Raw genomic sequence first — 25,002 nt, 5'->3', positions numbered from 1 at the left:
AAACTCATCAATCACATCATGTTTCTCCCAGCAGCTCCCTATATTTCATTTGTTGCTGAACAAGTTCCAAGTACCCAATACATAAAAAAAAAAAAAAAATCAAAACTCAGCATGTCAGAATATGAAATGTTACATATTATTCTTTTATTTATATGTTACATATTATTCTTTTATTTATATCCACCTGTATAAGTACAGTAAAGTACATACACATAAGGTGGCCTACAGAAAGTTAATAATTCATGAGAGTTTAAAACTGTTTTTCCAATACAACTACTTAAATTACCTTAGACAAAGCACTAAAATCGATTTCTGCAGAAATATATAGAAAATTTCTGCTAGTAATACCATTAAAACACATCTAAGTGCCCTGAGAGTATTGGTCAGAAGCCCATTGACAGAAAGTGTAGTGGTAACACAGAATAAGCTCCAGAATGACTTTGCACTCATGGTCAAGATACTCCTACCTCCTATTTTGTTTCTTGACATCTGTTAAGAAATGTAAAAGTTCATATCAGCCTGTAATAAAATTTCATCCTATAGAAACCTAAAACTTAGATTTTAACCCCTTCAGTGCAATCTGTGCAAGTGCACAGGAATTCTGCATCATACAGAAAGAACAGCAACGAACTAACCTTAACATCCAAACTTTGGAAGAAAAAGAAGGAATAGAATTGTTTTCTTTTGGTAGTGCCTTTTACAATTGTTCCTCATGCTGAAATGCCACAGGGTATCAAGCATCATGATAGATTGTGAATTTAAGTGCTCTTTCACTGAAATCGAACCACTGCATACAGAGCAGCCCAGCTACCAGTCAAACCCTCCGGTTCATGGAGAGAGTCAGGTCAGGCCAAGTCTTACTAGGCTGCAACCTTTTGGATACCTCAATAGGGAAAAATACAGCTCCATGAAGGCCTATTCTTCACCCAGCTGCAGCTGTTTTTCTACCAGATCAGGCAGAAGAAAGTTTTTAGCCTGAATCCTGAGCCAAAGACTTCCAAGACTGAAAAGGGAACGAGAGAAATATAAATATACCAAATGCCAAAGTGACAACGGCTGCCTCGGGCAGTCTTAAAAAAAGAACAACCCACTGAAAACTTTTCCTAGGCCTGTGTCTAAATATTATTTTGCCCCTCAGAGACCCTTCCCCAAATTTTAGTAAGCTTGCACAATGTATTAACATATGCATTAGATTCTCTGGAAATAGGTGTGTACTTCTTGGAAATTACATGAATATTTATTTCTTCTATTGTATATCATAAGTGTGCCTTTGTGTTTTGGCATGCATCCGTGCATCCAGTGCTGCAATAAAGAATCCTTCTCTGTCACATCAGAGAATCTCACTTGGCAGGACTTGTAAAACCTACTGGAGAGACTGAGAAAGCAGGGCTGCAGGACCTACACTAGTGTAGGGCTAATCAGCTTTCAAGTAGGAAAGGATACACATAAATAAGGATACAAACACACAATAGCCTCTAAAGGTTGAGCAAAGGGAATTTAACTTAATGTCACTAGTTTTCTGTTCACAAACACTGTGGCATTTTAAGGATAAGCATAACCAACTCGGAAGTAACCATCTTCATTAAATGCTCACAAGGGTAGTCACACAGGGTCTTTCAAAAAGACTGCTCTCAACATACGGTCAAAAAAAAATTGCTGATACAAATTAAATTGGTGTTTCTGAAACAAGAACATCTTCCATGTATTCTGATGTTTCCAGTGCAAAAGTACTACCTTATCTAATGCTCCTAAGGTTCACTCTGACACTAAAAACCTTTGCTCTAGAGAGGTTAGATATGGTGATCACATCTGAGTACACCCCATTGATGCCTGCTAGCTGATGCCTGCAAGCAGTTGGTGCTAATTGCTATAAGGGCCCTCAGACAGAATGAGCCCAAGGACATAATTGCTGTAAGGGGCCACAAACAAGAATGAACCCAAGAACATAATTTTTCCAACTGTGAAGGGTACATCCTGGGGAGGGCAGAGAAACCAAAAGACATGTGGAAGTCAAAGATAAGGAAGCTGAGAAACTTTACAGACAGAGCAATGAGCCAAGACAAGACCTTGTATGAAAGAAAGACTCAGAGTTCACAGAAAGGACACTAAGAGACACCTCTTCAACAACCACTAGGGACTACCACAGACCACTGAAAACCCCCATGGAAGCCCCTCAGAGACCCTTCCCCAAATTTTAGTAAGCTTGCACAATGTATTAACATATGCATTAGATTCTCTGGAAATAGGTGTGTACTTCTTGGAAATTACATGAATATTTATTTCTTCTATTGTATATAATAAGCGTGCCTTTGTGTTTTGGCATGCATCCGTGCATCCAGTGCTGCAATAAAGAATGCCTGCCTTTTAAAACTTCAAACTAAGTCTTAGAGGGTTCTTTTGAGATGGAATTTACAGTAACACCATGATTATTCTGTCCAGGTTAATTGTCTAGACTACACCCTCTCTGACTTTGTGATTTAACTTTTCCCAGTATTGACATCTTTTCAATTACTTATTACTCAGCAATTACAAAGAGTGCTTTAATTTGCCTGAAACCTCTCTGCTTTAGTAGCAAAAGATTTCTGCAACTTAAATACACTGCATGCACTTGAATGCACTCTGTTTCTACTTTTTCCTTTTAGGGACAATGCCTGTCAATTACTCATCAGTTGTGTCCAAATTGACACTCTTCCTCTGAGCTCTTGATGTATCAGTTGGCATTCAAAAGCAACTTTAAGTACACATTGCATGTGGAAGTTCTGAAATCAGATAAGAATACAAATTAAATGGTGTCTCAATGTATCACAGGACAGGAGAGATGAGAAAATCAAATACTTGGTTATCAACCTTTTAATTGGGTCTATCTCATCAGAATAATGCACACATCCATATACAGCCTCACCATATCCAAGAACTTTTTTTCTCCATCCTACAGATCTCTGTAACAGGACATTAGGCCTTATCTATAAGCTCTCAAGGACCCTTTGTGATGGGAACTATACAGTAAATTCCATACCATTTCAAATCAGGAATATATGATACTTCTACTAGAAAATGAGACTTGTATTTCCACTGCAATTAAGAATTGCTTCGGCTAGCATTTTTTGTACTGGAAAGAGAAAATGATATGCAAATGACAGTCACTCCTTGCTTTTACTGCTACAGAGGAAATCAAAGTCCATCTCCTTTTATCAAGATAAAGAGTTAAAAGAAACAAACACAGTGACATCCCATACCACTTCTGAACCCGAAGAATCGATACAGCTACAGTTCTTATCTGGGAGTTCGCAGGCTACCAGGCAGCTTGCATCATGTTTCAACTCTCCTGAGTTTATGAACTAGGGGGTACCATCCCTTAACTCCAGAGTTAAAGGACTATCACTTTGGTGAGGAAAAGGAGGAAACCTTGGTGCAGTGCCAAAATTACCAGCAAGCAGTTTTACACCTCATTTGACTTCTAAATTATGCCATGTGGCTGCTACATGCCAAGCAAGTGCCTTGCTGAAACAACGCAGGTATGGGTCAAGTGTTGAAGAACCAGAGATGGACCTTCTTGATGAAGGTGCTCAAGACTATCCAGCAACCACTCAGGTAAAATCACAGAATCATAGAATAGTTTGGGTTGGAAGGGACCTTCAAAGGCCATCTAGGCCAACCACCCTGCTTAAGCAGGGACATCTTCAACTAGATCAGGTTGCTCAGAGCCCCATCCAACCTGACCTTGAATGTTTCCTGAGATGGGCATCTACCATCTCTCTGGGCAAAGTGTTTCACCACCCTCATTGTAAAAAATTTCTTCCTTACATTTAGTCTGAATCTACCCTCTTTAGTTAAAACCATCACTCCTTGCCCTATCACAATAGGCCCTGCTAAAAAGATCAGCTTGGGGTCCAACCATTGTTAGGACAACCTGTGAAAAAACCTCTGTGAAAAGCCTCTTTATTATGTACAATTAAAAGGGCAAGAAGAGAGAAAAGAAAGAACTTTCCCAAACTTCTTTTTGTAATATATAAAAGAGGAAAAATATTAAGTATGTATTTGTTAAGTTGCGTTCATGTTACAGATTTAACTCCACCACCACCATCAAGAAGATACAACAAGAGAAGCAGGATAAAGAGTCCCTTGACTGATGCATGCTAAATACACAGTAATCTGAAGATGGGATCTAACAAGAATATGCCAAACAGCTTATTCATGAACACTGAATTTCAGCCTGTCTTCTATGACAGTCCGCTGTGTTCTGGGTTTGAGGGAGTGGCGGGAGTTTTTGGTAGCAGGGGAGGGAGCCACAGCGGGGCCCCCTGTGAGAAGCTTCTTGAAGTTCCCCCAGCTGCAAGTTGGACGCACCTTTGCACCAAGGCTGAGCCAATTAGCTGCACCTCTGCGATAACGTATTTAAGAAGGGGAACCTGAGAGGAGGAGTTGGAATTGTAAGAACAGTTGTGAGGAGAACATCTGTGTGAACACCAAAGTCAGTGGAAGAAAGGAGGAGAAGGGGGGAGGTGTGCTGGAGCAGAGGCCTCCCTGTATCTTGTGGTGAGACGGCAGGGTCACCCCCCTGCCACCCATGGAGGTCACCAGTGGAGCAGAAGACAATTTGCAGCCTGTGGGGGTACCCACACCGTGCCAGGTGACTGCACTCAAAGAAGGCCAGGACCCCATGGGAAGAAGGCCCTGCTGTTGTAGTTTGGCACTTGGAGGAGTGCAACATGGGGGGGTGACCTACATGGGGAGTGACTCATGTTGGAAAGAGTTTGTGGAGGACTGTATCCTGTGAGAGGCAGACCATGCTGGAATGGGAGGAATGCCAGAAGTTCCCCTTCCATACCCCTGAGGTGGAAGAAGGGTAGGACTGACCACACCCCCCACTCCCTGCCCCCTGTATCACTGAGGGCAAGGAAATACAGGTATCAGGAGCAAAGCTGAGCCCGGAAAGAAGGGAGAGATGGGTAAAGGTGTTTTCAAGATGCAGAAATGCTTCTTATGGTCTGACTCTGTTAAGTGCTGTTGTTGTTAGTGTCTGTATTAAATTTATGTTCTTTTTTTTCTTCCCCTAATGAGTCTGTCTTTTGCCCATGACTGTAGTGGACGGATCATCCCTCTCTGTCCTTATCTCGATTCCTGAGCCTTTTGCTTTACTTTCTCCTTCCCAGCGCAGGGGGGAAGGAGGGAGTGAGCAGCTGTGTGGTGCTAAGCCCTCTGAGCTCAAACCACAACAGCTGGGAGAAGTAGTAGAAGTTCAGCAAGCATTCACTGCAGCATTTTTTAACCCATGTTGATATAAAACCTCCAACACCTGCCACAACCACCAAGGAATGACTTCCCAAAATTGGATTCTGATTTTTTTTCCCCCTATACTCCCCAGAACTCCCACCTAATCCAACCCCATCAAATTCTCCTTCACAGCTTGCCAAGCTCTCTCCCAGCTGTTAAAATGTCTATGAGCCACCTGCAACAAAATTCCTTAAAAAACTAATTCTCTGAGGCAGTCACACAAAAATCCATCAGATACTTCTGACAACTCAATGAGACTAGGGGATTTATTATTCCAAGGCAAATGAAGCAGTAACCAAACCTTGATAGTCTTTTTCTCATACTTTGTTGAAGCTTCCCATTGCTTCTTGGGAAGGGAACAGAGGTAGGAAGAGAAAGTAAACAAAAAAAGAGGCTGTGTCCAAGTAGAGAACTCCTTCAGCTGCAAAAAAAATGAGATGCTGCTGTTGTGTATGAAATGTCCAATACATAACAGGTTATCAGAAGGGGGGTTAGGGAGACTTAACCCTAACTCAAGTATCTTTTTTTTCCTTCTCTTCTACTTTCAGTTCACAAGGAACTGACCCAACCAACCACCACTAATGAATCCAGCAGTCAGAAGGAGATACTCAGGTCAGCAGGCAAGGGCAACACCCACCTGCCTGGATAGACCTCTGTGAGCACCACAACCTTCCCGTTAACTATCACAACCCACGAATGCAACAGTTACCCACCTTCTGAACTACAAAGCCAAGTTTTATTTTTAGCATAGAAAGCTTCAGGAGAAGCTGATGACCTAAACCAGCTTTTTTCCATTCTAGACAAGCTGGCTTTCAGAACAAAAGCACACAAGAAAGTTTCAAGAACAGTCTATTAACCCTTCTTGAAGTGGAAATGTTTAGAAACAGCAATGCACCAACACAACGAGGAAAAAGCAGCATAGCAAATGCCTAACTTCACTAAACCCACTTTTAATATACTCACATTTCTATTTAGTTTTCAAAGAACAGTTATACAGAAAACACACACACTATGGCAAATCTATGGGGTAAAAAGCTTATAATACATCTTCAATTACAATGTAACAAAAGAAAACAGAACTCCACATTTCACACCCACAGAGGTTTTGTTTTCACTGGTATTTTGTTTTTTATTGGGTGTTGGTTGTTTTCGGGGTGGGGGGTGGGGTTTTTTTTGCTTTTTGGTTGGGTCTTGGTGGGGGTGGTTTTTTGGTTTAGTGTGGGTTTTTGTTTGGTTTTTTTTTTTTTTTTTTTTACCACATACCTCAGGGTAGGCAAATACTTATGGATGGGAATGTAGGGGAGAGAGAGTTTGAATTTGGAAAAGTTGCTGAGACCTTACTGGCGAAACAAATCATATCCCCTATAAACCCTAAAGACAAACTTCTTCAGAAGACTGACCCATGAAGTTTCGTTTTGAAACATCATGACCTGGATCCAGTGTGGAATACTAAATGCAGGCAATAATGATTAACAATAGTGCAAAAAATTTCTTAGGGCACCCTTAAGAGTGAACTGATCAAGAATGATCTGAGGCTGGATGCAGTCATGGCATGCTTGTGACTCTGTGGGCCTTTACTTGACCCTGGGAAGGAAACCCTACTCTCAGGAATAAAAGTTTCCATGAAACACCTGCTGAAAAATTATTCTGATAGTTTGACTTAGTATCAAATGACACATATTCTGATGAGATTTAAGAATTGTCATTTTCTCTAGATGAAATCCAGGGGATTAAAAAAAAAATCTCATTTCTGTAATACACTGAACATTGATATACTAGAAGGAACTATCAGTGTTCCCTCCTATGTCAGATCTTTTAATAATAAATAAATAATAAATAATGTGAAAAGAGAGAAGGGAGATTAAGAAAATAAACTTTCCACACATTTTACAAATGATTATAATTTGGGTTTTGCTCTGTTTTTTAAGCAAATACCAAGTTCAATATTTACTTTGATAGAGTCTGCACACAAAACAATGTCTCCCATATGACAGACTTCACTTGCACATCCGACTACGATTAGTGCAACTTGGATGACCACATCAAGGAGGACAAGACTGTCCAGAAAGAGTAGCACAATCCAGTATTTTCGAAACATAATCGCTATAGCTCAACACAGATAAAGCAAATCACTCTTTCCAGCTAAATACTGCAACACTGAACTGCAAACAGCTTTGAAGGCTGACAACAATGCTCAGATAAAACAAATTCTACTGCCCACGGAGGATAATTAGATTTTATATGTAAACAACAAACAATTAGATAAAATTCATGTGTGGGGGCAGGTAGAGAATGGGGAAAGAACGAAAAGACTACACTGACATTCATGACTGATGCAAGTGGAAACATTATGAAGTTTAAAAGCAGGATTTTTACCATGCAAAAGCAAAGGAACAAATACTATTTTGAACAATGACTTAAATTCAAAGCAAATTCACAAAAGAAGCAGTCACAAATCTTTACAACTCTGACACTATAAATCAAATGAATGTTTCCCAGTTGGATTTGTACCATCCCCTCCAAGGCCCTTGCAAAGATACCTATATCATCTGACTGATCGTTACTTTTCCCATGCTACAATGACTGAGCGCCAGCATACTGAATTGACAGTATGATGTCAATTCTCAGTAACAACATTTCTCACTCTCTACATGTCCCTCTACCGTTGGTCCTAAGACTTAGCACAATATTTCTCACTATTTCACTGGCAACTTTCTATGTATCAGACATCTTTTTCCAACTAAATTATACCACTCAGGATTAAAAGTATGTGGGGAAGAGGAAGCATGTAGCAAAGCCTAACAGCATTATCATCTAGACAAAGCAAATGGAAGAAAAATGAGTAGCTAGTTTCTCTCTATCCAATTCCTGTAACTCAAGTTACATACTGCTTTAAACTTTCCCATCTCACCACCTACATAGGTTTCCACAACATAAAGGAACTTGTAAAGCTTTTTAGGATACAAAGACAGGAATCAGCTCCCCGTCACGGGTTCCTGGGTCTACACAATGCATTCCCCTAAATGGGGTTTTAGTCAGCGAGGTCTGTAATGCACATGATTCTGATTTTACAGTCATGTCTCATTTGAGTTTTACATATGGCTCCTTAAGGCTTTTGTAGTGCTTACTACTTCTCTAGTAAAGTTTCTCATCTCCTTCTTCCCTTTTTTTCCTTTTCTGCCATTCTTTCCCAAATGGATAACATATTTTGTTTTCACCTCAATTTAGCTTCTTAATACCTTAGTTGCATCCTATTATCATCTTTAAAGTTGATTTATCTTCCACAAACTTTAAAAGCAACCTCTTAAGCATGAAGTCTTGTGGGAGACAAAGTCACAGGGCATCTGAAAGCAAGTACTTTATTAATTACCAAAATAAATAAATTTGAATTATTATTATCAACTGAAGTCCTACCTTATGATTTTTCTACTTTGAAATGTCATGCTTTTGATGCAATGACTTTACTCTCTGGACACAGTAAACATGCAAATCCTTAAGACACAGCAATAAATAGAAGCCGAACAGCCCCTTCACTAGGCAGAGAAGCTTCAGCATTTTCCCACTAACATGCAATTTAAAAAACTTGGTAGTGTACAGAGTTCTTCTTTAGTATGACACATGGTATGGTTTTCTGAGTGCACCAATATGAATCAGTCACCTCACTCCATTACCGTGAGGCTTCCAGGTAATGACACACACATAAAAACATCTAGTAATATTTAAAGAATGCAAATAACTATGCTTCAAAGACAGATAATCCACAGCTGCCCACAGCAGGGACTTTTCAAAGGAAATGTAACTTTGCCTTTGAGCAGCTATAAAAGCTTCAGTGATGACTAACACAACTGATATAAGCATTACGATATTAACAAGCCACCACCATACTACACCACGTTCATTAGTGATACAGTTACGCTATTATCTCAAGAAAGAGACAAGGCAGTGTGTGCTTACTCACCCTTACAAGGCTGGGAGCAATACATGAGCATGGTATCTTGACATTCTTGAGGCACTTTTCATGAGACATGAAGTTGCAAACTATGGAAATAAAATAAGAACCATGAACAAGTCTTCACAAACAAGGGACTTTGTGAAAAACAAACAAAAAAATAATACGGAGTCAAATACAATTAGGAACACATCTTTTTTAAACACATTTGCTCTCCCCTAGGTTTGAGAATGTACATGAATGTCCCACTCTTGCAGTGCGTGAATTCCAGCTCATTTTGTTACTAAGATATTGGCAATGGAAAAGGAAGGAGAGTTTATCCCAATGCATTACAGGCCTACAGCAAGTCATGCCCTCCCACACTCTCTGTCCATAAGCACCAAAATGACCTCTTAAATTTCAAAAGATATTTTAAACAGTCTAAAGTCCAAAATAGCTCTCTGATGTAGCCAAAGCTACATGTTTGAAATGTAATTATTCTACAAGCTAGTGCATGTGACAGGAGAAAACACAGTATTGATACACACTGAGCATAACAGATGAAGAAACTAAAGATCACCAGTTGCATGCAGCTTTGAAAGTCAAGAGCAACTAATTATTTCTTTTACTGTGGAAGCAACAAGTTTAGAATTCCACCCGAGCTTCACAAAGCATGCTTTCAAGCAAGACGGCATTTGAAAAAATAATTTCTCATGGGGGTGATATTTTCCACAGCTTACCATGGATTTACATGATATTAAGCTGTGCAAAGAAAACAAGGGATTCTTTATTTCATTCCTACCACCTCACATTATTTAGGAACTAATCAAGTCATGCAGCTACAGCTTTAGAGTCCTCCTCTCAGAATTACCCTCTACCAGTTCAAGTGTGAAGCTTTACACAGATACTCAGGCCCTGACCTCTTGCATGGAAGAGCAGACCTCTCCCAGTGCTGGGCCAGTGGCAACTGCTGCTGTACACAGGAGGTTTTTGCACATCCCTCCTTTTAAGAAGCACACTATACCACTTCCTAAATTTCACCAGTAACTGAAAAAACTCCCATGTGCTTCAAGCTTCCCATCTGCAGCCCACTGCCATTACTGACTGTATGTGCTAGTGCCATCAAAAGCAAACAATTTTCCTCTCCTACCCTTTCTCTAGCTCACCAATTTCTGATTTCACAACACCACTTCTCCCATGCCAACTCAAGCCATTAAAATCCGGTCCACTTCTCTACACAGCTTACTGCCAGTCCATGTAAAGTAACCTTTCCTTTTGGTGGCACAAAAAGATGACCCTTTTCACATTGGTACTCATCTTAATGTAAGCAGTAGCCAGACATTTGTTTTTCATTTGTCTGCAAGTCAGAAAAAGAAGCAGCACTGCAAGTCCCTACTGCATAAAAACATGTTACTCATCACTAATAGTTGAACACCGAGTGATTACTGCACTGATGAAAGAAAGTGGGGCGAGAGCTGATCCAAACCTTCTGCTGGGTGCTATGAAGTGTTACGTGCATCTTTAAAAGTTGATAGCATTCCTGACTAAGTGGGACAGATAAGGGGTGGAAACAAGCCAATGAAGGGATGATAAAGCAGATTCTCAGAGCTGAAAATGCAGATGCCCAGCACATTTGGAGGTGGTTACTATGGTGGAAAGAGCACACAGCCCATCAGCACAGAGGAGACGAAAGAGAAAAAAGTGGTTATCCGGGCAGATTAAAGATGTATGTCCTGCTCTAGAAAACAGGTACAACCACACAGAGAACTGGTGAATTCTTATCAAACTTATGTATGTTACCACAACATGGAAGTAGATAGAAGTACTCTACTCTCTCCTCAGGTCTCTGCACCATTTCTACTGACACTTTTAGGAGGGTCAGCTGGTTGCTACAAGAGCAGATCTGCAGAGGCTGCAGAAGAAAAGCTACCAGCTAATCTGAAATTTACCACATACGCCCTGCCACAGCAGGAAGACATTTGCCCCAGCCCTTTGTTCAGGCAGCCTCTTCACTGTCTCACAGGTGGTGCTCGAAGCTCAGCTGAACCTGGCTAGGTGAGGGGGACTGACCTCTGCAGTCAGAAGCATGGTGACAAAGGTTCCCACAGCGTCAACCCACAAAAGGTGACAATATGAAGCTTCAAATATAAATACGCAGCTGTCAAGAACTTTGTAAAGGGGTGAGAGCGTGTCGAGGAGAAAGCATCAGTGACTAATGAAATTCAGTGAAATGGCACTGTTTTTCTTGTTTTTCTCATTCAGAAGCAGGCAGACTACAAAGGAAAGAACAGAGTAAGGTGCTGCAGATTGCTCTCAGAAATTTTATGATCTGCAAGAAGCAGCAGGCAACTGAAGTCTGCAAGACCAGTATTTCCAAGTGGCTACTAGCTTTAAGTGCACACACAATAACTCAATACACAAGTTAACCAAGACCTACACAAACAACTCTGAGAACTCAGAGGTGTCTCCAAACCAGCTGAAAGAAGTAAGGCTCCTCCCATGAGCAAGGACCTTGAGCGATGTTCTCCATTTATTCAGACAACTCAAGTCACTACATAATACCACTCAATTTTCTCTTTTCAGTGACAAGCATAAAGACAGCACCTCATGTTTCAGCTGAGGAAACATCTCATGGCACCGAAAAATATACAAAAGAAGAATTCAAGCCAGCAACTTCATACAAGCAGTAAAATCAAAAGGTGAATTAAGGTCTCAGACATGGAGTAAAATAGGAAGGTGCATAAAGGTTTTAATTGTTTGACTGAGTGCATACAGAAAAAGACAACATGCAAAATAATGAATTTCCTAAAATTTCAAGGGAAACATTGAAGTATTTGCAAAGAATCAAATTAAGGAATGTCAGGAGACAAACAGCAGGCTATCAGCAGTGCCCAAAACAGAGATTGTAACATTCTCCATGAAAGATTTTCACGTACTTTTCAGGAGGTACTCACGCACCCCTCCTCTGCTTGTCAGATGCCTCAAATTCAGCAGGGAGGATGCATTCTGGCTATGTGTCTTTTTCCTGTCCCACAAAATTCCTCAGGGGGTGAGCTAACTCTTACAAGTCACCATTTTGTTTTTGTTTTCCACATTCCCCAAAGAAAGGAAAAAAATATGGCAGCAAGCCAAACTGAAGCATGAACAATATTTTGGAGGGGGGAGGGGAGGAGGAGTGGAAATCCTAAATTTGTATCAGTAGTTCCAGAGGGGCAACACAATTGAGTGTGAAGTTCTGACAGCCAGGAGGAGTTTGGTGTTTTTTAAGGGGTGAGAAGCCAGAAGACGCTGTGTGACGTTTCAGGAGATGAAATGGAAAATTTTGAGGAAAAAGCATTTAAAGGCAAAGGATGAGGACAGGCTCTTTATTTATAGGAAGACAATTTCTTCAAACATACAAACTCAGTGATGTACTATCAGCAGACACATCTATGGATTGCCTAAGTCAAAACAAAGCAATTTCAACTGCAGCTTTCTGATACTGTATACAAAACTGATGGTTTCAGACAGGCTTGAGAGGCTGGAGCACTCAGTACATCCTTCAGCTAAGCGTTTTAAGCACTGCCAAAAGTACCTAACAGCATGGATGAAGGAAGAGACAAACACTTGAGGTATGTCTGAAGAAAACATTGCCTGCAACCTTCAAACTGGACTTTGAACACAAGGCAGCTATATCCACGTTCAAGCTGCACGAAGGTATACAACACTGAGGGAAGATGAACGGACATGATTTCAAGAGACCTTGACAGAATCCACAAAATCATTTACTTGCAGGTTTGGGGGACTTTACGTGGTCTCTCTGAGCACCTAACTGTACAGTCAGGCTACAGCAGCAACCACGTCTGACAACTTTCCCTTGCTCCCCTCCTCTATTCAATAATCAGTGACTTCATTCATATGAAAAATTAGATATTCCCAATGCACAGCAAGAAGCCAGGTGGCCATCAGGCACCACAGGACTGCTCCCTGTCCACATTAAGCATGAGACGTGGCTTTACAGCAGTCTCTGCTCATAAACCTTCCCAGGGCCACTTTCCTTATCACATTTTGCCTGACTTGGTGATTTAATAAAGGAAAAGGCAAGGCGAGCGTAGGGCAACACCCAGTGAACATACAGCCAGTAGCTCTCCAAACATACACTTAAAAGGTAACAGAAAACATCTCTCCCCAGCCCTCCCTAGGAAGGCAGGAGATAAAAGCTGTGTATTACTGTAACTCATGAGCTGTGTGACACTTGGTAGCAAAGCAAGGGCTATTCACACCCTCCAATATGCCACACTTCTTTCCCTATAACCCTTTTTCTCTCTGCCCTCAAGGCAGACTTCAAAGCAGATCCCAAAAGTGAAAAGAAGAGAAAGGTGGACTATACCCTGTACAGACTCTAGCAACGTATCAGTGCCCCATGCAAACAATGGCTGGGTGAGAATCGCTTATGAAATATCAAATTTAACAAAAAAATCTTCTTCCACTTTTAAGAAGACCACACAGTCCTTAGCAAAAACCTAAAAGGTGTTGAAAATTACTTTTGTTTCCTCTTTGAGGAGAAACCATGATTCAGTTTTACTGTTTTTCAAACATAAATTTGTAAATTTGTATTTTAACATGTTAGTCTTTACTTTTTATTTTAACTTTTTATTTATAAATCTAATTTTACATTTGCTAAACACTTTTAAAAGCAGAGCTACCAAATTGCTCTCCAAGGAGAACCAAGGATGTCAACACAAAGAGCAAAGTGGATTTGATCCTCTCCTGGAAGTGTGACCAGTTTAAATGACTCACTGTGGTCCTATTCACATGTGCCTTCTTAATCCAAGAGAACTTCTCTTATTTCAGTGAGCACTAATTTTGAGCATAACAAAAGGACCTGCAAAGTAAATGGTGGTTCCTCCTCCAACCCTCTGTTGTCTGGATTTGTTGTCCTGTCAGTTGACCCCTGTCCCTCTGTCTCTGGTTCTTACATCTCAGTTAACTTGCACCAGTACCACAAGCAGCAGTAACACTCTCTCCATCTTCCAACAATTCCCTCCTGTTGTCTTCACTGCAGGGTGCCACAACCCATGGGTTTTGCAGGACATGGTCTGATACTAACACAGGAGCCATCACCCTTCTCATTGCCACAGGTCACACTGAGGACTCTCAAAAAGAGAGAGCTCCTGCACCCAAAGACAGGGGCAAGTTCCTGCAGCCAAGCAGATCACTGGCGCATGGCAGACCCACAGCAAACTTCTGTAACACCCAAGAAACACCACCATGTTTTGGCCAACTGCCTGTCACACAGCCAGCGCTGGGAAGATTTCATACCCTGACATGGAGTGACAACACCACAACTCCTCAATATTGCCTGGATGACTTGGCAAATAATGATCTCATTTTGTTCGGCGGTGTCAGTGAGTGCTGTAACTCACTCACTTCCATTTTGCTCACCTGTACAAATTTTAACTCCCAGCAACTGCCTGCCAAAGTTTCTTCTAATCTTTAACAAAGGTTATAGATTACTGAATGACATAGTTGACTAAAGAGCTTCTTCTTGTTTTTAGACCAAACCATTAGCTCAGCCAGTAATGGTCTAGTGACTCAGAATTGTTTTCCCAGCTATGACTGCACAATAAATTTTTCATTTCTGGAAAAATTTAAGTGCAATGCATTAAAGAACATACTCAGCTCATTAATGTGAATATAAATAAAACTAAATGAAAAGCAGTAATTCTCGGGGGCATCTTGTTAAATGTAAGACTTGGAAGAAGTCCCTGTCTTGGAGAGCTTACTGGACTGGATGGCCTGATATATGTAGGAGTATTACATAAATGAAAACTCTCTACAATCCTCTACAAAAAAACCTATAAATTTACATGGACTACATTAAAGAATTACAAAGGGGATTAAAAAAATAAAAAGAAAATGCCTTCTTGACAATCTAATGCTGCATGAAACTCCTATGGGCTTGCCAGCAGCTCAGTCACTGCACAGACAGTCCATGCACACTGAGTTTATATCATGGCACAGAGGTGGCTTTTGTGCCACTCCTCCCCATTCCTTTCCTAATACTCTCTAGCATTCATTCTGCCTTTTTTTGACAATTACACACTGGGCATGTATTTCCCTAGATGCATCATTACAACTCTAACTTCATTTGTTGCCTGATCTGTAAAAGCTGACTCAAGGCTCATGGACTTGTAAGAGCATTTTCCCTCACTTCATGCACATCACTTTACATTCATTGACCCCAGGCAATAAAATGGTAGATTAAAAGTTTCTTATGCAATCCTCAGCAGATGATGTCCAACCTGAATTCTCAGCTCACTACTGGCCCTTGTAAGAGGGTGGTGGGCTGTTATTGAGTTGAGTAGCATAAGCCCTAAGACACTGCTGCCATGAATCCACCTGTGACCTTGTTCAAGTTCATTACTTCCCTCTATCGCTTTTGTCTGCCACCAAAATCCAGGCCTGCAGTCACTGTAGTTTTATTTTAGCATTTCACACATTGTGAATGCCAGCTTTCAGTTTCAGAGGGAACCTTCCATGAGCAGTATCCTCAGTTATACCTGTCTTCTGCTAAGATGCTCAGAAAAACAAGACTACAGAAGGGGAAGCAAACACTTGTTCAGTCCAGCCACTTTCCCCAGGGTTACCCTGAAACACAGCAGGGCCCTCTGCCTTCTGGGGATCACCAAACCAAACTGCTTTGGTCCAGGACCTGGAAAGGCTTCCAAAATTCCCATTTTGTTTCCCAGCACTCATAGAGATGTCTTAGCTTCCACCTCGGTTCTGCCAGGGCTTGCAGTCATGAAACAGTAGCACTGGTTTATGAAGAGGCTGGTTACGAGCACTTGGGGAAGGAAGACAGGTACAGAAGAGCTGAACATGGAGGAATCAGCTTGCTCAAATTCGTTTCATAGAAGTACACCCATGCACACAATGGCAAGGATGCCCAGTGCAGGAGGCATAGCTACTGCAGCATACTTAAGACAGAAGGAGGAAGGACAACTGCCTGTAGATGGACAGAGCAAAACAAACAAGAAACCTAGCAAAGCCAGGGAGTAAAACAAAGCTTCAAAGCTGTTACGCAAGACAGCAATAACAGTCTCTACTTTCAAACAATGAATCAGTGAGACTTAAAAGGGCACATCAGCACCAAGACAAATGAGGCCAAGTCTGTCTAACTATCAAAACAAAGTTTTATTTTGGTCAAAGTAGACTATTTCCCCCTCTCTTACTGTTCTTCCACGGCATGTGCCTGACATGACAGAAGCCAAAATAGAAGCTTAATCTTATGGTGCCTCTACCTTTTAGGGGCTTTTTCAGACACTTCTGAAGTAGTCCTCTATCCTGCAAGCAGGATCATCTTTGCATTCAGTGAAGAGATCCATATGACAATTAGAAGACAACAGCTTTGAGGAAATGCCCACAGGCTAAGTAGTCACAGATTGGAGAAAAAGACTTTTTTTTTTTTCCAAATCTCAATGGTTTTAAATTATAATATAAAACACAGTTATAAGACTGCTTATGCAGAAAGGACCATTCAAGCTGATGGTAGAGATGCTATTTTCATGGAGTAACCTAAAAGCAATGCTCTCTTTTCACTAGAAGTTCGTGGGACTTAGCTTTAACATTTTTTACACAGCTTTGAGCTCCTTTTCCATTGTAGCAGCTTGCCAACACAGACACATTTAGCTTTTTTGTTTAGGACTGTGACCACAGGCCAGCCTGAATACTGTGACTATTCACTGAAAAGAATGCTGGATGCAGTACATGGACCTTGCCAGCTTATTTCCCAATTCAGCAGAAACATGCAAAGACCTGTATGCAATATTGGTGTGCTCTCTCAGACAAAAACACAACCTAGTTTAAGTTTAGAAGCCTGTTGTGTAATGCATGCTAAATGTCACCAGGAAAGCTGTCACTAGAAGCTTTGGTCTTCCCAGAGCATTTCACACAACAGCAAGACAGGAATGGAAAAATTTCTGAAAGCTTTAAGAAGTCAGGCGTTAAAAACACACTCCTTTCTCACTGCAGTGAGAAACTTTGGGCCTTTGCTTGTCTTACGGTTCAGTGAGACCACATTGTGTATCTTTTGATTCAGCCCAGGATACGATTGACTTTCTGGGCCGTGAGTGTGCACTGCCAGCTCATACCCAATTTTTCATCCACCAACACCTCCAAGCCCTTCTCAGCAGGGCTGCTCTCTCTCATCCCCAGCCTGTATTGATACCAGGGCAAATCTTTCAGATTTTTCCTCTGAAAATCCAGAATAAATTAGAAACCTGTTAAGGTTTTCTAAATGTTCACTGAGCATCCTTATAGATCACTTGTACCTGCCAGGTCCTTTCCCTCTTCAGACTCTCCAGTCTTGCCAACTAACCAGACATACCTGGCTCTGCTTTAAATGGAGATACCAGCATCCACCCTGTCTGATGAAAATGGAGTTTCCCCCTGCACAATGTGGATTGTGATGTACTTTTTTTATTTCCATAACTGTCTGTGTGAGAGCAAGCTCTATTATAGGTATAGATACCCAAAAGAAATGTTTTTCTAACATCTGAGTTCTGTAATTTCAGGGCAGCACATCTCAATTCCTATTCATCTGTATTTCAGATATGTTGTTAGGAAATAACATAGCAACAACTCAAGTGAAAACGAGACAAGCTACTGAATAATGAAACAGTCAAATGAGTTCGGTGATATACTTGAACCATCAAACATAAAAGCACCAATTTGGTCACAGTTGGTTTGCTTGAATGGTGGTAGCCTTACAAAACCCCTTGGCTACCCTAAGGACCTCTCATTTTCTCATCAGTAAGGCTATAAATATTCAGAAGTCTGACAACAAACTCCATCTTGCTTCTCCATCTTCCCTGGTACACTTAAGCCCAGTACTGAAAAATGAACAGTACTTCACCTGTCAGAAAAGCACCATCCCCATCCTCCCATCCCCTGACTTCACCCAGAGCAGGTTTCCTAAGTCCTGCTAAGCAGGTGAAGCTAAAGCACCTACAGCTGGAGAGACAACAAAGGCACCTACCCTGTGTGCTCAGTTCCATCAGGGCTTCACACTCCAAGTAGCAAACAACTGCACAAGCAGGCTACACCACACAGTAGCAAAAGCAGCATCTCCATTTGGTCAAGAGGCTTTTCTAGGTCATAAGCATAGTCAGCAGAAAACCTAGACACCCTACCAGCTGCGCTTATACAAAGAAGAGGGGTCCACCCTCTTCACATAACATGCTGTAGTTCACTCTCCTTCCATGATGTACAGTATGGCCAGTGACGATATGGCCTGGCTGAATACAGGCTTCAATGAAATGAATTGGCTGAATGGTCACATCCACAGGGTAGTGGTCAACAGCACAATGTCTAGATGGAGATCAGTGATGAGTGGTCTCCCTTGGGGGTCCGTATTGGGACCAGTACTGTTTAATATCTTAACCAATGACATAGACAGTGGGATCAAGAGCACCCTCAGCAAGTATACAGACAACACCAAGCTGAGTGGGGCAGTTGATATGCCTGAGGGACAGGATGCCATTCAGAGGGACAGGATGTCATTCAGAGGGACTTGGACAAGCTCAAGAAGTGGGCCCATGTGAATTCAAGAGGTTCAACAAGGTCAAGTGCAAGGTCCTGTACATGGGTCAGGACAATCCCTGGTATCAATACAGGCTGGGGGATGAAGGGATTGAGAGTAACCCTGCTGAGAAGGGCTTGGAGGTATTGGCGGATGAAAAATTGGACATGAGCCGGAAATGTGCACTCACAGCCCAGAAAGTTAACCATTATCCTGGGCTGAATCAAAAGAGGCATGGCCAGCAAGTCAGGGGTGGTGATTTTGTCCCTCTACTCTGCTCTGATGAGACCCCACCTGAGTACTGCGTCCAGCTCTGGGATCCTCAGCACAGCAAAGACATGGACCTGTTGGTGCAGGTCCAGAGGAGGCCACAAAAATGATCAGAGGGAAGGAACACCCTTTCTATGAGGAAAGGCTGAGAGAGCTGGGGTTATTCAGCCTGGAGAAGAAAAGGCTCCAGGGAGGCCTTACTGTGGCCTTTCAAAGGGGACTTACAAGAAAGATGGGGACAAACTTTTTAGTAGGACCTGTTGCCATAGGACAAGGGATAATAGTTTTAAACTGAAGGAGGATAGATTCAGACTAGATGTAAGGAAAACATTTTTCACAATGAGGGTGGTGAAACACTGGAAGAGGTTGCCCAGAGAGGTGGTAGATACACTAAAGGTCAGGCTGGATGGGGCTCTGAGCAACCTGATCTAGCTGAAGATGTCCCTCATTGCAGGGGGGGTGGGGGTGTGGGGGTGTGTGTGGAGAAGGAGTTGAACTAGATGACTTTTAAAAGTCCCTTCCAACCCAAACTATTATATGATTCTATTCTATTAAATTCTATGAGAAAGCCAAGTTCTACCTTTACTTTAGACTTTACTTTCTTTCCTCTTGAAAGACAGCTGGCTCAGACTTCCCACCTGCGAAATGAAGGTGGGCACAGAATTTCAAAGGTGTGTGACTTTAGCACAGAACAGGTCCCCAACCCTAAGAGCTTTTTCTTCTTCAGAGAGATGGAAGATAGCTAGTGCCAAACTTGCATTCAGGTCCAGAAAGCACTAACACCTTCTCTTTTCTGAAGGATTAGGCCAAAGACAAGACAGTGCCCTGGGACAAGGCACTGGTTCACTGACTAAAAACCAGAAATCTCCAAGAGGGAGACAAGAAGGGGACAACATCAGGAGAGAGCTCAGCAACTCATCTCCTGACAGTTCCCCAAAAAGGATCCTTCAGAGGAAGAGGCATCCCACTCACAACTTGGAGTTGCACAGGGAGCCTAGAGGGACAGAGTTTTTTGCCCTCTGTCTGCTGAATTTGTCTTTCCACTGAATGGTTCTAGCATGGTAACACACTACTGGGAAGTCACACCCACCATGCAACAGCCAGAGACCATTGGGATGGCTGTGACTCTCCTTCCAGAAAATTACAAGCTTCCCATCTTAGGGGGCTAACAGTGGTACTCAGTGATGCTGAAGATGGATCCTGAAAATGTCTCTGAACCACAGAAATCTGCCTATCTGAGGCCAAACAATTAAGTATTCCAGTAGCTCTTTTGTAGAGGCTAGAGGATGAAGGTTGCCCATACAAACCAGATGCCAAACCATGTAACACATGGCAAAAAGCCATGTCTTCCAGTCTGCAGCCTTTACACAGCTCGAAAGGGTCAAGACAGCTTGAAGTCTGACAGAGAAACCTCTGATCACCCTCACCGCACCTGTAGTGAAAGGCTATAGCTCCCAACACCCTTGAAGGGATACCCAACTCAAAATTTCAGCAAGATGCCATAGGGGTAAAGAAGAAAACCAAGTACCAGATACCACTACAGACAAGCCTCTTGAAGACCACTTAAACATTGGTCTTTTTGTCTGGCTCTGTCTTAAGCTGGAGCCTCTTTTGTCTTCTGCTGCAGGTTGCCCATGCAATCAACTGAACCATAGATAAAAAACAGTGGCTAGAGTATAGAGGTGCCAGCTCTGCAGCACCTCTAAGCGAAACAGGACAGCAGGGGCAGAGAAGCATGTAACAGTTAAAAACAGGAGAGTAACGATGAAGACCCTGCTGGACCACAGAACCACCTACTGTAGGACATGCACACCGGTGTCATGAATGCTAAAGTCATGGTACTCAACTCCCTGCAGCTGTTGTCTGCAACAGCCTCTTCTCCACCTCACTGCTTTCAGAGTGACACTTCACAAAGAGAAACTTTGTCAATTGTTTTATCAGTACTCTCCAGCTGAGTCGCAGCCACTGGTCAAAACACAGAGCTATAGCTTACAGTATTCAGAACAGAGTAACACAACAAAAAACAAAAGGCAGCCTGATCCAGCCTTCAATTTAAAGGAAAATTTACTAAAACAATTTGTTGTTTACTGCCAGCATCCTTATAGCTAAAACTTTGTAATGCTTAGGCAACCTACATAAACCTTGCAGGTTTCCAGCCCTCACATACATGGCCTCCTGCATCACTATCCCTGGTTGCACAGTACAGCGCATATAATTTCACACATCACAGTGTTAATGTCATACTTCAATAGTTTCTGAAAACCCACGTGGACAACACAGATGTCTCCTACAAAAATCAGTCCTGTTAACACTTCTGCAATTTTAGACATATTCAAGCCAAAATGCCTCCCCACTTATAAAAGGGAAATAACAGTAGCACATCTTCAGCTTTGAAAAAGAACTTGAGTTACACTTAAATAAACAGAGCAGATCACAGCAGAGTTTAATGCATGATAGGACTTCATAAGCCATGATGGCATTTTGGCAGAAAACTGTGATGTTAACACAGTTCCCTCAAATCCCTCACAATACTCAAAGATTTAGAGACATTCTCAACACTACACCATTCAGAGCAGCCATAATGTAGTCCTGCACCTATGGGGTGTATCACCAGGGGCACACAATGTACACCACACAGGCACCCTGTACACACAGCGCCTCAATGAGTCTGCTCAGTGTTCTCGGGGAAGGGGTGGGGAACACCCAAGAATTCCCTCCAGAACACACAAAAGCCTTTGAGTGGATCAAAGAAAGAGAGACAGGCAGCATTTTACATAAAACCAGTGTCCTTCGCTCAGTGATACAACCAGTAAGCAGGAGGGCTACAATCCCTAGGAGGTGCACTTGGTTCCACCTTCCCTCTAAAAACTGAACACAGAACAGAAAGACTTAATAAAAAATTTTGAGGGTACTAAAAACCACTGCTAATCTTACCTACAGTATCACTCACTTAATCTCCACAGCAGAGTTGTAATTTTAAAAGAAACAGACCACGATTAAAATTTAGGCCAAATTATTACTATATGTAACCCCAAGATAAGTGTTCTTCCTCTTTTAACTTGGGTAGTCTCAGCATTATGTAGGGCATCTCAACACTTCCTATCACAACAAAACAAAACAAGTGAAGGAAAAAAAACCCGCCACCACCACCCGAGTTGCCATGGCAACCTGTACCTCTCATTCCTACAGGGCTTCATTTCCAAGCTGCATCACAGACAGAAGTGTACAAAACTATAGGACTTGAGTGAAAAACAGAGCCTGAAAGAAGTGGGGGGAGGGGGCGGGAGGGGTTGGAAAAAAGCAAAGAAACAGGGTCCTGTGCCAGCTGGTGAGTACATTCAGTATTTTTTTCAATGTGGTTGCTACGAGGATATTGACATGGTCAGGAAACTAAAAGGCAAATGATTCATACAGTGGTGAATCAGGAAAATAAAACACTCATAAGGCATTATTTTCAGAAAGACCAGCAAACTGAAGGTGCTAGTCTATGTGCTACTTTTTTTTTTTAAATCACCATTCTTTATTATGAATTTCAAGCATTTTAGAAAGATTCCTGTTAAGAAAGAGTATTTCAATTCCACCACTGAGTCATTGATGACACTCAGGCCTATACTTACCTTGAATTTAAAGAAGTCTCTTTCACATGAGTAAGATCATATGTAATTCACAGAAGCTGAGCATTTACACCTATCTGGAGAACAGAAGTCTGCAGTGTCAAGTTATATACACCACTTATGAGTACACCAGAACCTCTGAGGTGCAACAGCTCTGTTCACAAAACAACAAAACTCAAAATCCACCCCTGAGAATCTATAAATTGTTCTCAAGGTTTTGTTTATTTTGGACAGGGCAAGTTCTTGTAACACTTGCAGCACTTGCTCTTAATTTATTATGTAACATAATCAGCTATTAATTTATACACGTGAATTAGCAACATATGCTGAAAGGTTCTTAAGGCTTCCCATGAGACTGTATTTATGAAAAAAGTTACACTGAGCGAAAGTACTAATAAGTATAATGTATCTCCATTACCTTTCCAGACTTGGAGAAAGGAAGGGGAGGATGATTTATTCTTTAAATTATGTATTTGCTCCTCCTGAAGAAAACGTGCTTGAATGAAAAATAAAATTGCTTCAAGAAATCTCAAGGCACTTGCCAGACATGAGCTATTCTGAAGCAAAAAGAACATAATAGGAACAGAATAAGAGAGGTCAACACCAAAATGAACACGATGATACTTAACTATTTTGAAAGGTATTTTTAACATTACAGTATTTTTACCTCCTACTTTGGCCTATTTCTGAAAAACGATTCGGCTGGGGACGTCTGATAGTCCCAGCTGCTCTTGGGAAAATGCGGCACCAATTACCTTCTCTTCTTGGTAAGAGAAACTACAGGCATGTAACTCAATGACACAGAAATCAAAACAGGAATCTCTTCATTTGTTTTTAAGATCACCTCACTTCTTTCACACCTCCTCGGTTTGGATCACATGCTCTGTTTTTCACTCAGCATCTTATATTTGCAGAGTTAAGTCTCCCCATCATCAGGACAAAGGGTTGGACCATCAAACATAACTGCGGGCACCATTTTCCTCAAGGGGTTTTTCAACCCCTTCTAGGATAAAAGGGTTGTGATTACTTTCTAGAAGGGCTGCTATTACCACCAATGACAACTCTTCAGCAATGAGCCAGACACACTGCTCACAGCTCACATGCACGCCTGCCAGGCATAACTGTCCCAGTGCAGTACTACCCCACCAGTATATCCAACAGCATCTGCAGCCACCCAAAATTTGTGCATCAACTTGTAAAAGTGTCTTGAGAGTTTAAAATTCTCTAAATATTTGTGAATATCCAAGAAGTTTGAAATCAGGTTTTCTACTCCTCCATATCAACATTGTTTTGAGAAGAGGTTTAAATGTGAAAAAGCAGTTTTCCCTAGGTCATGCTACTCAGCCCACACCTTTGTTTCAAGTCTAAGGGCTTCTTTCTATAGCAGATACATTCCAGGATTGCTAGTCCTAATCAGTTTCCCATGCAAATTTGTATGTGCGATGATTTACACTCACTCTGGCATCTTAACTAGATTCTGATGAAAATCTTTCATCTCACAAAAGGCATTTTTTATTCTGAAAGAGAGCATCCACAGTTTCAAACGGGACTAGCCTTTTCACTTTATGTTCAGATCCTTCCCTCATGCCCTCTCCATGCTCAGAGGAATCTTAGCAATTTCCTAGTATTCTTCTGCCTTCTTTTGAAGCTCCCAACCATGCAATGATTTCAGCACTGAGGAAGTATTTTTGTTTGAAACACTTAAGGAACTGGTTAGCAGAGTACTCCTACGCTCACTGGTTAACAAGGTGTACCAGTTCTTATCTCTACAGGCTGTAGAGAAAGTACTGCAGAAAAAGGACAGACTCATTTCCTGAATTACATCATAACAAACCAAAACACTAAAATGTGACACATTCTGCCAAGGAGAAAGAAATGCAATGAGGAACAGAGATTTTTTTGGCTACATATTCTTGCACTTAAACTAGAAGTCCTATTTCCTAGCCACTGTAATCTAATACTACCCTGCAGAACAACACACTGCTCCTATTTTAACACCTGAAGTTCAAATAATTCAGTTTCTCCCAAGCACATCTGTTTAGCAAAGTATTCAGAATGGCTCTAGCAGTCTTCTGTATGTAAAACCTCCAGGGACAGGTTAAACTGTGGTCAAATACAGTGATTTTTATTCTCACTATTAGTTGCTTTAGATCTTAAACAACGTTATTTTTACATAGCAAGTGGCATGACATTTATATCATACAAGTGGTATTTAAAAAGAAGCCAAGCAGGTGAGTGATATTAGCATATTACATTCATAATCCTAAACATAATTCTGAGTAAATCACTCGTATTCAATTTTAAACAGGGAAAAAGCAAACATATATAAAAATACAAATACATGTGTTCTTAAT

General features: G+C 41.4%; 1 protein-coding gene across 3 annotated transcripts in view; it reads right to left on the bottom strand.

The window, feature by feature from the left end:
- DGKQ (diacylglycerol kinase theta) overlaps positions 1–25,002 on the bottom strand; it is a 98,624-nt gene that overhangs the window by 66,169 nt on the left and 7,453 nt on the right. For all 3 annotated transcript variants that reach the window (XR_012627024.1, XM_074855622.1, XM_074855623.1), the window contains exon 2: positions 9,233–9,312. Coding sequence is in view for 2 of the 3 variants with exons in the window: in XM_074855622.1 (XP_074711723.1) it covers positions 9,233–9,312 (80 nt within the window). In the remaining variant the exon portion in view is untranslated. The remainder of the gene's footprint in view (positions 1–9,232; positions 9,313–25,002) is intronic.

The sequence above is a fragment of the Strix uralensis genome, chromosome Z (assembly GCF_047716275.1).
Source record: "Strix uralensis isolate ZFMK-TIS-50842 chromosome Z, bStrUra1, whole genome shotgun sequence".
Taxonomy (NCBI): Eukaryota; Metazoa; Chordata; class Aves; order Strigiformes; family Strigidae; genus Strix; species Strix uralensis.
This window is presented reverse-complemented; position numbering and strand designations above follow the sequence as displayed.